Source organism: Pseudophryne corroboree, chromosome 8 (assembly GCF_028390025.1).
Source record: "Pseudophryne corroboree isolate aPseCor3 chromosome 8, aPseCor3.hap2, whole genome shotgun sequence".
Taxonomy (NCBI): Eukaryota; Metazoa; Chordata; class Amphibia; order Anura; family Myobatrachidae; genus Pseudophryne; species Pseudophryne corroboree.
Genome location: NC_086451.1, coordinates 295,677,742 through 295,689,928, shown reverse-complemented (window position 1 = coordinate 295,689,928; position 12,187 = coordinate 295,677,742). Strand labels below are relative to the sequence as shown.

The window sequence follows — 12,187 nt, the reverse complement described above, 5'->3', positions numbered from 1 at the left end:
GGCGGGAAAGGGTACGATGCCAATAACCTTTTAGGAATTATCAGTTTTTTATCGGGGGAAACCCACGCCTCATCACACACTTCATTTAATTCCTCGGATACAGGAAAAACTACAGGCAGTTTTTTCTCACCAAACATAATACCCTTTTTAGTGGTACTTGTATTATCAGAGATATGCAATACATTTTTCATTGCTTCAATCATGTAACGTGTGGCCCTAGTGGAAGTCACGTTTGTCTCATCATCGTCGACACTGGAGTCAGTATCCGTGTCTGTGTCTGCCATTTGAGGTAACGGGCGTTTTAAAGCCCCTGATGGCGTTTGAGACCCTTGGACAGGCACAAGCTGAGTAGCCGGCTGTCTCATGTCGTCAACTGTCTGTCGTAACGAGCTGACACTGTCACGCAATTCCTTCCATAAGCTCATCCACTCAGGTGTCGACTCCCCAGGGGGTGACAACTGTATAATAGGCAATTGCTCCGCCTCCATCTCATTTTCCTCCTCAAACATGTCGACACAATCGTACCGACACACCGCACACACACAGGGAATGCTCTGATAGAGGACAGGACCCCACTAGCCCTTTGGGGAGACAGAGGGAGAGTATGCCAGCACACACCAGAGCGCTATATATAAACAGGAATACCACTATAAAATGTGCTTTTCCTTTATAGCTGCTGTTATTATCAAAACTGCGCCAAAATAGTGCCCCCCCTCTCTTTTTTACCCTTTTCTGTAGTGCAGGACTGCAGGGGAGAGTCAGGGAGACGTCCTTCCAGCGGAGCTGTGATGGAAAATGGCGCCTGTGTGCTGAGATAGGCTCCGCCCCCTTCTCGGCGGCCTTTTCTCCCGCTTTTTTGCAAGTTCTGGCAGGGGTTAAAATACATCCATATAGCCCTGGGGGTTATATGTGGTGTATTTATGCCAGCCAAGGTGTTTTACATTGCTGCTCAGGGCGCCCCCCCCTAGCGCCCTGCACCCTCAATGACCGGAGTGTGAACTGTGCCTGAGTAACAATGGCGCACAGCTGCAGTGCTGTGCGCTACCTTGTTGAAGACCGAAGTCTTCTGCCGCCGATTTTTCCGGACCTCTTCTTGCTTCTGGCTCTGTAAGGGGGCCGGCGGCGCGGCTCTGGGACCGAGCTCCGAGGCTGGGCCTGTGTTCGGTCCCTCTGGAGCTAATGGTGTCCAGTAGCCTAAGAAGCCCAATCCACTCTGTACTTCAGGTGAGTTCGCTTCTTCTCCCCTTAGTCCCTCGAGGCAGTGAGCCTGTTGCCAGCAAGTCTCACTGAAAATAAAAACCTAAAACTAAAACTTTCACTAAGAAGCTCAGGAGAGCCCCTAGTGTGCACCCTTCTCGGCCGGGCACAAAAATCTAACTGAGGCTTGGAGGAGGGTCATAGGGGGAGGAGCCAGTGCACACCAGGTAGTCCTAAAGCTTTTACTTTTGTGCCCAGTCTCCTGCGGAGCCGCTAATCCCCATGGTCCTTACGGAGTTCCCAGCATCCACTAGGACGTCAGAGAAAATGGGTCTCACCGAACCGTCCGGTTTCGGTACCACAAACATTGTGGAATAGTAACCCCGTCCTTGTTGAAGTAGGGGTACCTTTACTATCACCTGTTGTGAATACAGCTTGTGAATTGCCTGTAACACTGCCTCCCTGCCTGAGGGAGTGGTTGGCAAGGCAGATTTGAGGAAACGGCGGGGGGGAGACGTCTCGAATTCCAGCTTGTACCCCTGAGATACTATCTGAAAAATCCAGGGATCCACCCGTGAGCGAGCCCACGGATTGCTGAAATATTTGAGACGGGCCCCCACCGTACCTGGCTCCGCCTGTGGAACCCCAGCGTCATAATGTGGACTTAGAGGAAGCGGGAGGACGACTTTTGCTCCTGGGAACTGGCTGTATGCTGCAGCTTTTTTCCCCTACCTCTGCCTCTGGGCAGAAAGGACGCGCCTTTAACCCGCTTGCCCCTATTGGGCCGAAAGGACTGTACCTGATAATACGGTGCTTTCTTTGGCTGTGAGGGAACATGGGGTAAAAATGTAGACTTCCCAGCTGTTGCTGTGGAAACGAGGTCCGAGAGACCATCCCCGAACAACTCCTCACCCTTATAAGGCAGAACTTCCATGTGCCTTTTGGAATCTGCATCTCCTGTCCACTGCCGAGTCCATAACCCTCTCCTGGCAGAAATGGACATTGCACTAATTTTGGATGCCAGCCGGCAAATATCCCTCTGTGCATCCCTCATGTATAAAAGTGCGTCTTTTATATGCTCTATGGTTAGCAATATAGTGTCCCTGTCTAGGGTATTAATATTTTCTGACAGGGAATCTGACCACGCAGCTGCAGCACTGCACATCCATGCTGAAGCAATAGCTGGTCTCAGTATAACACCTGTGTGTGTATATATAGATTTCAGGATAGCCTCCTGCTTTCTATCAGCAGATTCCTTCAGGGCGGCCGTATCCGGAGACGGTAGTGCCACCTTCTTTGACAAGCGTGTGAGCGCTTTATCCACTCTAGGGGATGTTTCCCAACGTGCCCTATCCTCTGGCGGGAAAGGGTACGCCATTAGTAACCTCTTAGAAATTACCAGCTTCTTATCAGGGGAAGCCCACGCTTCTTCACACACTTCATTTAACTCCTCAGATGGAGGAAAAGCTACTGGTAGTTTTTTCTCTCCAAACATAATACCCTTTTTTGTGGTACCGGGGGTAACATCAGAAATGTGCAACACATTTTTCATTGCCTCAATCATGTAACGTGTGGCCCTACTGGAAGTTACATTAGTCTCATCGTCGTCGACACTGGAGTCAGTATCCGTGTCGACATCTGTGTCTGCCATCTGAGGTAGCGGGCGTTTTAGAGCCCCTGATGGCTTTTGAGACGCCTGGGCAGGCACAGGCTGAGAAGCCGGCTGTCCCACATTTGGTATGTCGTCAAACCTTTTATGCAAGGAGTCGACACTGTCACGTAATTCCTTCCACAGCACCATCCACTCAGGTGTCGACCCCGCAGGGGGTGACATCACATTTACAGGCATCTGCTCCGCCTCCACTTAAGCCTCCTCATCAAACATGTCGACACAGCCGTACCGACACACCGCAAACACACAGGGAATGCTCTGACAGAGGACAGGACCCCACAAAGCCCTTTGGGGAGACAGAGAGAGAGAGTATGCCAGCACACACCAGAGCGCTATATAACACAGGGATCCCACTATAAATGAGTGTTTTCCCTTATAGCTGCTTTTTATATATATATATATATATATATATATATATATATATATATATCCTGCGCCTAAATTTAGTGCCCCCCCCTCTCTTTTTTACCCTTCTGTAGCTTGCAGACTGCAGGGGAGAGCCAGGGAGCTTCCTTCCAGCGGAGCTGTGAGGGAAAAATGGCGCCAGTGTGCCGAGGGAGAAGGCCCCGCCCTTTTCCGGCGGACTTCTCCCGCTTTTTCTAGAATACTGGCAGGGTATTTTTTTACATCTATATAGCCTCTAGGTCTATATATGATGTAGATTTGCCAGCCAAGGTGTCTTATATTGCCCTCAGGGCGCCCCCCCCCAGCGCCCTGCACCCATCAGTGACCGGAGTGTGAGGTGTGCATGAGGAGCAATGGCGCACAGCTGCAGTGCTGTGCGCTACCTTGTTGAAGACTGAAGTCTTCTGCCGCCGATTTTCCGGAACACTTCTTGCTTCTGGCTCTGTAAGGGGGCCGGCGGCGCGGCTCCGGGAACGAACACCAAGGTCGGGTCCTGCGGTCGATGCCTCTGGAGCTAATGGTGTCCAGTAGCCTAAGAAGCCCAAACTACCACCAGTTAGGTAGGTTCGCTTCTTCTCCCCTTAGTCCCTCGCTGCAGTGAGTCTGTTGCCAGCAGATCTCACTGTAAAATAAAAAACCTAAATATACTTTCTTTCTAGGATCTCAGGAGAGCCCCTAGTGTGCATCCAGCTCAGCCGGGCACAAGATTCTAACTGAAGTCTGGAGGAGGGTCATAGTGGGAGGAGCCAGTGCACACCAGTAGTCTAAAGCTTTCTTTATAGTTGTGCCCAGTCTCCTGCAGAGCCGCTATTCCCCATGGTCCTTACGGAGTCCCAGCATCCACTTAGGACGTCAGAGAAAATATACATATAAAGAGAATTTTAACTATTTATTATGTATGAATCACAATACACATGGTTGCTGCCGTTTGCATAGACATCCGGCTTTGCATTTCCTGTTTTTAATGAAGAAACAAGTTTAAGAATAAAAGGAGACCAGTTTTAACAACCATTATCCTTGACAAAGGGAGACCCAGCCCGAAATGCATTGGTGAGACCACAGAACAGAGACGGAGTAGAGGCTCGGAAGTGACGATTATGCCAGCGCTCTCAGAAGTCGAAAGCCGAACAGGGGAACCAAGCCGGACAACATCAGAAGCAGACATAGGTAGAGAGAGTAGGGAAAGCTAGTTCTTGCACCCGCAATCACTGTGTAATCCGGTCCATCGATCGGAACCGCCGGAGCATTAAAGCCACACTCAATCTCAAAAACAATTCTTCCTAAAAAGAGCTATTTACATTATAATAATCATTAAAACTTTTTTCAACAGGTATGAGCGTTCACAAAATATTACTTGTAACAAGCGCACCTTATTTAACATATTTAGTTATTCAATTATTTACACGGAGCTGCTAACATATTAATATTTACACATAGCACGGTATATTCTTACATTTAAAAGTAGTAGTAGACAGGTTTTCATTGCAACTAGTTTCTAGCTAGCATCATAAAGTACATTCCATACCATAAAATAATAGGTAGAAGCCAGTTGCTTGCTATGGGCAACTTTTGCCAATTGTCTACTCTTTGGAAGCTTTCTCCAATACCTTCCCGGTGTGCCCTCTTTTTCCTGTTTCTTCGCAGTCCTTCAATGTACTAGTACCATAGATAGCACAGTATTCTTTTCCCCACTTGCATCGAAGCCTCAGAACTCCCCTGATCACTATTTTTTTTCTCCAAGACAGTATACAAGAAAACTCATCCGTATGGATTGACAATACTTTTTAAAAACAGTACTAGCGCTAAATAAAAGCATTACAGGTTGAGTATCCCATATCCAAATATTCCGAAATACGGACTTTTTTGAGTGAGAGTGAGATAGTGAAACCTTTGTTTTCTGATGGCTCAATGTATGCAAACTTTGTTTAATACACTAAGTTATTAAAAATATTGTATTAAATGACCTTCAGGTTGTGTGTATAAGGTGTATATGAAGCAAATTAATTGTATGAATGTACACACACTTTGTTTAATGCAAAAAATTATTAAAAATATTGGCTAAAATGACCTTCAGGCTGTGTCTATAAGGTGTATATGAAACAAATGCATTCTGTGCTTAGATTTGGGTCCTATCACCATGATATCTCATTATGGTATGAAATTATTCCAAAATACGGAAAAATCCGATATCCAAAATACTTCTGGTCCCAAGCATTTTGGATAAGGGATACTCAACCTGTATTAGCATACATGTAAATATGTTATGTGTTTACTAATCTAGTATGTAAAATTTGTTATGTAATGCATTATACATCTCATACAGAGTTGGGACCAAAGAAAAAAAATAATAATAAAGAACGGAGCACAAAATAAGCAAATTTGTACCTTGGCAAAACCATGTTGCACTGCAGGGGGGAACAATTATAATGAGCATACAGGGTTAGAGTTGGGACTGGGGTGTCTGACTTCTAAATTGGACCAGTATCTGTGCACTACATGCAAAATCAGCCAGTTTCTCTGCATGATAACAGTTCAGGAGGATGGGGAGAAGCTCGGCAATATTTGTGCAATTCTAAAAATGGCTTTTTTTAAAGGTCTGCACTTTCATGCATTAAATTGAGGGGAAAACACAACAATGAGCCCTTATAGTGATGGACATTTAAGCAGGGACATTTATAAAATGTACCTACAGTTGACTTACTTTTCAGCCAGCTCTTCAATGAACACAGTTACAGAGTTGCTGTCCTGCCCAACTTCCTGTATATGAGCATTGTAGTAACGTCCACCAGGCTCTAAACGGACCTTAAAAGAAATTCAAAAAGGATTTTGCCCCAGGGTGAATACCTCAAAATGGCCTTAGTACATAAACCAACAACCAATATCTACACTCATCAGTGCATGATTAGTACCCACCTGACATTTGTCACCCAAACAATAGTGCCTTCCTGCAAACACCATATATTCTGTTTTCTGCAGTTCTGCAAAGCATTAAAAAAAATGATGTTAGGAGGCTGACAAACTTATTGAACTTCACTAAAACAGTAAAGACTGAAAGCATGAGCAGAAACAGACCTAAAAGTGCCTGATGCACGTGTCACATTTTTACACTTATTTTGTGATCTCGTCCGGAGAAATCACAATGTACCATAGATCCATGAGAGAAATTACACTGTTTTCATATGGCCTAATAAATACAAGCTGTTCATTTCACTACTATTCTACAGTACCATATGGTTAATGCATAATTTCACATGAACAGAGTAACCATTCTATTGAATAAAACAATATGGTACACTTTTTCATTTTCTAAACATTGAGATATATAAATAAAAAAAGAGGGTATTGAGTGGAACCTTAATTTGGAAGACGTATGAAGGACCCTATTCCTGATCTTAAAGACAGTTTAAACCTTAGGGCTCTATCCTATCCAGTACTATATTAAACTGGTCATTTACCTCACTCACACACACGTACAACCAAGCTTACCTTTTCTGCTGTCCAGCCAGACATCAAACTCCACATTCCTGTAGATTTCTGGGTCAAGCGCCTTTAAAACCTTGTATGGAAATGGCATTTTGTTTGGGTTTTCAGCTACCTATGAAGAAAATAACTACCTACTGTATAAGAATTTACTTTTGTGGTAGGCAGCAGCTATAAAGGCTTCATCAGTGAAATCTATAGAAGATGTAGGTGGTGCCAACTCCATTACCTCTGCAAAATAATTACACTCTTGAGGAATAGTAACAAGTATTAAAATAGCAGACCTTGGATTCCTCTGTGTTGTGCTTTGCCATCTCCTCTGTGGTGTTTTCACAATCTTTCTTTTCCCATTCATCTGCCCTGGAAGACAATTTACTTAATTTAGTATATTTATAGATGGGCATTAATATATAGCGATCCACCATTCTCCATCCAGTACAGACCTACTTCAATGTAAAAGTGTTCACAAAAGGACAATTAATGCCCAAGTACACCATTCTATTTTTTCTAGTTACTGAACAGGACAATACCCAACTGACAGCCCCCTTCTACATCCAAACACTAAAGTATGAAAGATATTATGCTATAACTTACTCTATTTAAAAGTGTATTGAACATTCAGAGAAAAAAAAATAAAAGCACTTTAGTTATTAAATTTCAAATAATAAAAAGGAGGAGAGTTATGGTAGACTTACCATGGTTAACTCTTTCTGCGCGGTACACCGGGTTCCACAGGGAATACATCATGGTGTATAGCGGGATCTTGGATCCAGAGGCACCATCAGGCAAAGCTTCGACTGTCCCAAGATGCATTGGGGCTTCCTCTATACCCCCGCCTCCAGGCACTGAGAGCTCAGTTTCATTAACCAGTCCACTGCAGGAGCAGGTAAGAGTAGGCAGATGTTAGTCACATAGAACCACAATCTCACGACAGGAGAGGGTACCATCAGTTAATGCCATACAACCCATAGAGGCTAGGTGCATCAGGGTGAGCACCCTGTGGAACCCAGTGTACCTCGCAGAAAGAGTCAACCATGGTAAGTCTTTAGCGGGTAAGAGAACCCGACGTCCAAAGGAAGCATCCTGGGAGGCGGAAGTATCAAAGGCATAGGACCACGTAGCCGCCTTGCACAATTGTTCTGGGGACGCGCCACGGCGGGCCGCCCAAGAAGGTCCAACAGACCGAGTAGAATGGGCTTTAACTGCGGCAGGAGCTGGGGAGTCCAGCCTGCACATAGGCTTGTGCAATCACCATTCTAATCTATCTGGCAAAGGTTTGCTTATTCGCAGGCCAGCCACGTTTGTGAAAACCAAATAAAAGTGGAATCTGACCTCCTGATAGAGGCAGTCCTCTCCACATAGATACGGAGAGCCCTAACCACATCCAAAGAACGTTCTTTGGGGGACAAATCCGAAGAGACAAAGGCCGGAACCACAATCTCTTCGTTAAGGTGAAAAGATGACACCACCTTAGGCAGATAACCTGGACAAGTTCGTACAACTGCCCGGTCCCAGTGGAATACGAAAAAGGATGGACGACCGGACAAAGCGCCTAAGTCAGACACCTATCTTGCAGAGGCAATGACCAGCAAGAACAAGACCTTGGCTGTGAGACATTTAAGGTCCACTGATTCAAGAGGTTCAAATGGAGACTCTTGCAGAGCATTCAGCACAACAGACAAATCCCATGGAGCCACAGGATGGACATAGGAAGGCTGAATCCGAATAACACCCTGAATGAACGTCTGATCATCAGAGATAGAGGCAATTTTTCTCTGAAACCAAACCGACAAGGCAGATATATGAACCTTGAGGGAGGCCAGACGAAGACCTAAATCCAAGCCTCTTTGCAGAAAAGCCAGTCTACTGGAAGTTCTGAATCTATCGACATCGTAATTCTTCTCAGCACACCAGGTGAAGTAAGAATTCCAGACCCTGTAATAAATCCAGGCAGATGCCAGTTTGCGGGCTTTCAACATTGTTTGAACAACCACCTCTGAAAATCCTTTGGCTCTCAGGAGTGATGCTTGAAGAGCCACGCTGTCAAAGCCAGTCTGGCCGGGTCTGGGTAGAAACAAGGGCCCTGTACGAGGAGGTCTGGTCGTCGAGGAAGTGAATGGGGATGTCCCATCGATAGACCCTGCAGGTCTGAGAACTAATGCTGTCTTGGCCATGCTGGAGCAACTAGAAGAAACATTCCTCCTTCCTGTTTGAACTTCCATAGAACCCTTGGCAGGAGTGACACCGGAGGGAACACGTAAGGCAGCCGAAAGGCCAATGAAATTGCCAGTGCATCCACGAACGCTGCTTGAGGATCCCTTGTCCTTGATCCGAAGACCAGAACCTTGTGATTGTGTCAAAACGCCATGAGGTCTACGTCCGGTAGACCCCACTTGCGCACTAGGAGTTGAAAGACTTCAGGATGAAGACTCACTCTCCGGCTTGTACGTCCTGACGGCTGAGGTAGTCCGCTTCCCAGTTCAGGACACCCAGAATGAACACTGCAGACATACTTGGCAGATGGCGTTATGCCCAACAAAGGATTTTTGACACTTCCGTCATAGCCATGCGGCTTCGAGTGCCACCTTGATGGTTTATGTATGCCACTGTTGTGGCGTTGTCGGACCGTACTTGAACCAGTCTGTTCCGTACCAGAGGCAGGGCAAGTGATAATGCATTGAACACCGCCCTCCGCTCTAGGATGTTTATCGGGAGTAGTGATTCTTCCTTGGTCCACCGACCCTGAACAAAAAAAAAAGGGTTGCTTAGACTGTCGTCAGGAGGACCCAATTGGGGACCCAGAAAGGAAGGTCCCTGCTCAATTGCTGGTCCTGGAGCCACCAGGTCAGCGACAAACGAACCTCCGGATTCAACAAGATCCTTTGGGATCTGATGCGATGAAGCAGGCCATCCCACTTCAAGAATTAATCGTTGCAGAGGGTGGGAATTAAATTGCGTACTCCACCATGTCGAACATCGACAACATCAGGCCAAGTACCTGCATCGCCGAGTGGGGTGATGGATGAAGTGTCTTATCCTGTCCTGGATTTTCAGAACCTTGTCTGGAGACAGGAACAGTCTCTGACTGTGTGTGTCCAGGAGCGCCCCTAGTTGCACCACACACTGAGCTGGGACCAGCGAGGACTTCTTCCAGTCGATCAGCCATCCGTGGGCTTGTAAGCAACTCTCTGTCAATTGTAGATCACTGAGGAGGACATTGTGGGAACTCCCCAGAATCAACAGGTTGTCCAAGTACAGCAGGATTCTGACTCCCTGGCGACGGAGGTGTGCAGTAATCACCCCCATAACCTTGGTGAAGATCCGAGGAGCAGTGGTCAGTCCAAATGGCAGAGCCTGGAATTGGTAGTGACTGTCGCCAATAGCAAACCGCAGAAACTGCTGATGCGATATGGCAATAAGATAAGCATCCTGTATATCCAGGGATACCATGTAATCTCCTAGTTCCAATCGCCAGCACAATATAGAGCGCAATATTTCCATACGAAACTTGGCGACCCTCACAAACTTGTTCAGTGACTTGAGGTTGAGAATAGGCCGAAAAGACACATTGGGTTTCTGCACAAGAAACGGGGTCGAATAGCAGCTTCTGCCACGCTGGGATTGAAGTACCAGCACGCTGGAGTGATCAGAAGTAGGATTCCTCCTTCTTGCTTGAACTTCCTTGTTACTCTGGGCAGGAGTGACACCGGAGGGAACACGTATGGCAGCTGAAAGTTCCACGGAATTGCCAGTGCATCCACGAACGCTTCTTGAGGATCCCTTGTACTTGCTCCGAAGACCGGAACCTTGTGATTGTGTTGAGACGCCATCAAGTCCACATCTGGAAGGCCCCACTTGTCCACGAGGAGTTGAAACACTTCTGGGTGGAGGCTTCACTCTCCGGCATGTACGTCCCGACGACTGAGAAAGTCCGCTTCCCAGTTTTGGACCCCCGGAATGAACACTGCCGATATGGCTGGCAGATGGCTTTCCGCCCACTGAAGAATCCGTGATACTTCCCTCATTGCCATGCGGCTTCCGGTGCCGCCTTGATGATTGATGTATGCCACCGTGGTGGCGTTGTCCGACTGTACTTGAACAGGTCTGTTGTGTATTAAATGCTGGGCCAAATTCAATGAGTTGAACACCGCCCGCAATTCCAGAATGTTTAATCAGGAGGAGAGACTCCTCATTGGTCCACCGATCCTGAAGGGAGTGTTGCTCCAACACCGCGCCCCAACCCCTCAGACTGGCATACGTCGTCAGAAGGACCCAGTTGGAGATCCAGAAGCGACGACCCCTGCTCAATCGTTGGTCCTAAAGCCACCAGCTCAGTGACAGACGGACCTCCGGAGACAATGAGATCATTTGGGACCTGATCCGGTGAGGCAGGCCGTCTCACTTGGCAAGAATCAGCCTCTGGAGAGGGCGGGAATGGAATGGAGCGTACTCCACCATGTCGAAAGCAGACACCATGAGACCTAGCACTTGCATTGCCGAATGTATCAACACTTGGACGAGATAGGAAGAATCGAATCCTGTCCTGAAGTTTCAGGACTTTCTCCTGAGACAAGAACAACCGCTGGTTGTGAGTGTCCAACAACGCCCCCCAGGTGCACCATGCTCTGAGCAGGGACCAGGGAGGATTTCTTCCAGTTGATGAGCCACCCGTGGGCTTGCAGAAACTGGATAGTCAGATCCAGATGGCGTAGGAGAATCTCTGGGGAATTTGCCAGGATCAACAAGTCATCCAAATACAGTAGGATCCTGACCCTTGACTGCTTAGTACAGCCGTCATTACCGCCATGACCTTGGTGAAGACTCGCGGATCCGTGGTCAAACCAAAAAGGTAACGCCCGAAATTGGTAATGGAGGATGTCAACCACAAACCTCAGGTACTGCTGATGCGACACTGCAATGGTAATATGCAGGTAAGCATCCTGTATGTCCAGTGAGACAATATAGTTCCCCAGGCTCCAAGACCAGACCAATAGAGAGAAGAGTTTCCATACGAAACTTGGAGACCTTCACAAATTTGTTCAAGGACTTGAGGTTGATAATGGGCCGAGAAGACCCATTTGGTTTCAGGACTAGGAACAGCGGTGAATAGTACCCCTTGCCTCTCTGAGCCAGAGGCACCTGTACAACCAACTCCTGTGTCCAGGAGGGACTGTACCACCGAATGAAGAGTCTTTGCCTTCACCTGATCTGAAGGGATGTCTGTCAGGCAAAATCGATGAGGGGGACGATTCTTGAAGGATACGGCGTAACCTCGAGTGACAACTTCCCGTACCCAGGCATCGGAAGTGGTCTTCAACCAACCCTGGGTAAACCCTAGAAGTCGGCCCCCACCATGGGATCCCCCAGAGGGAAGCCTGCCCCGTCATGCAGCAGGCTCGTCAGTTTTGGAAGAAGGCTGACGGGCAGCCCAGG

At 47.2% G+C, this 12,187-nt stretch overlaps 1 protein-coding gene across 3 annotated transcripts in view; it reads right to left on the bottom strand.

The window, feature by feature from the left end:
- LOC134948996 (putative bifunctional UDP-N-acetylglucosamine transferase and deubiquitinase ALG13) overlaps window positions 1-12,187 on the bottom strand; it is a 479,197-nt gene that overhangs the window by 336,069 nt on the left and 130,941 nt on the right. For all 3 annotated transcript variants that reach the window (XM_063937323.1, XM_063937325.1, XM_063937324.1), the window contains exons 9-12: window positions 7,039-7,114; window positions 6,761-6,869; window positions 6,188-6,252; window positions 5,976-6,076 (exon numbers count right to left, since the gene is read on the bottom strand). In XM_063937323.1, coding sequence (XP_063793393.1) covers window positions 5,976-6,076; window positions 6,188-6,252; window positions 6,761-6,869; window positions 7,039-7,114 — 351 coding nt within the window. The remainder of the gene's footprint in view (window positions 1-5,975; window positions 6,077-6,187; window positions 6,253-6,760; window positions 6,870-7,038; window positions 7,115-12,187) is intronic.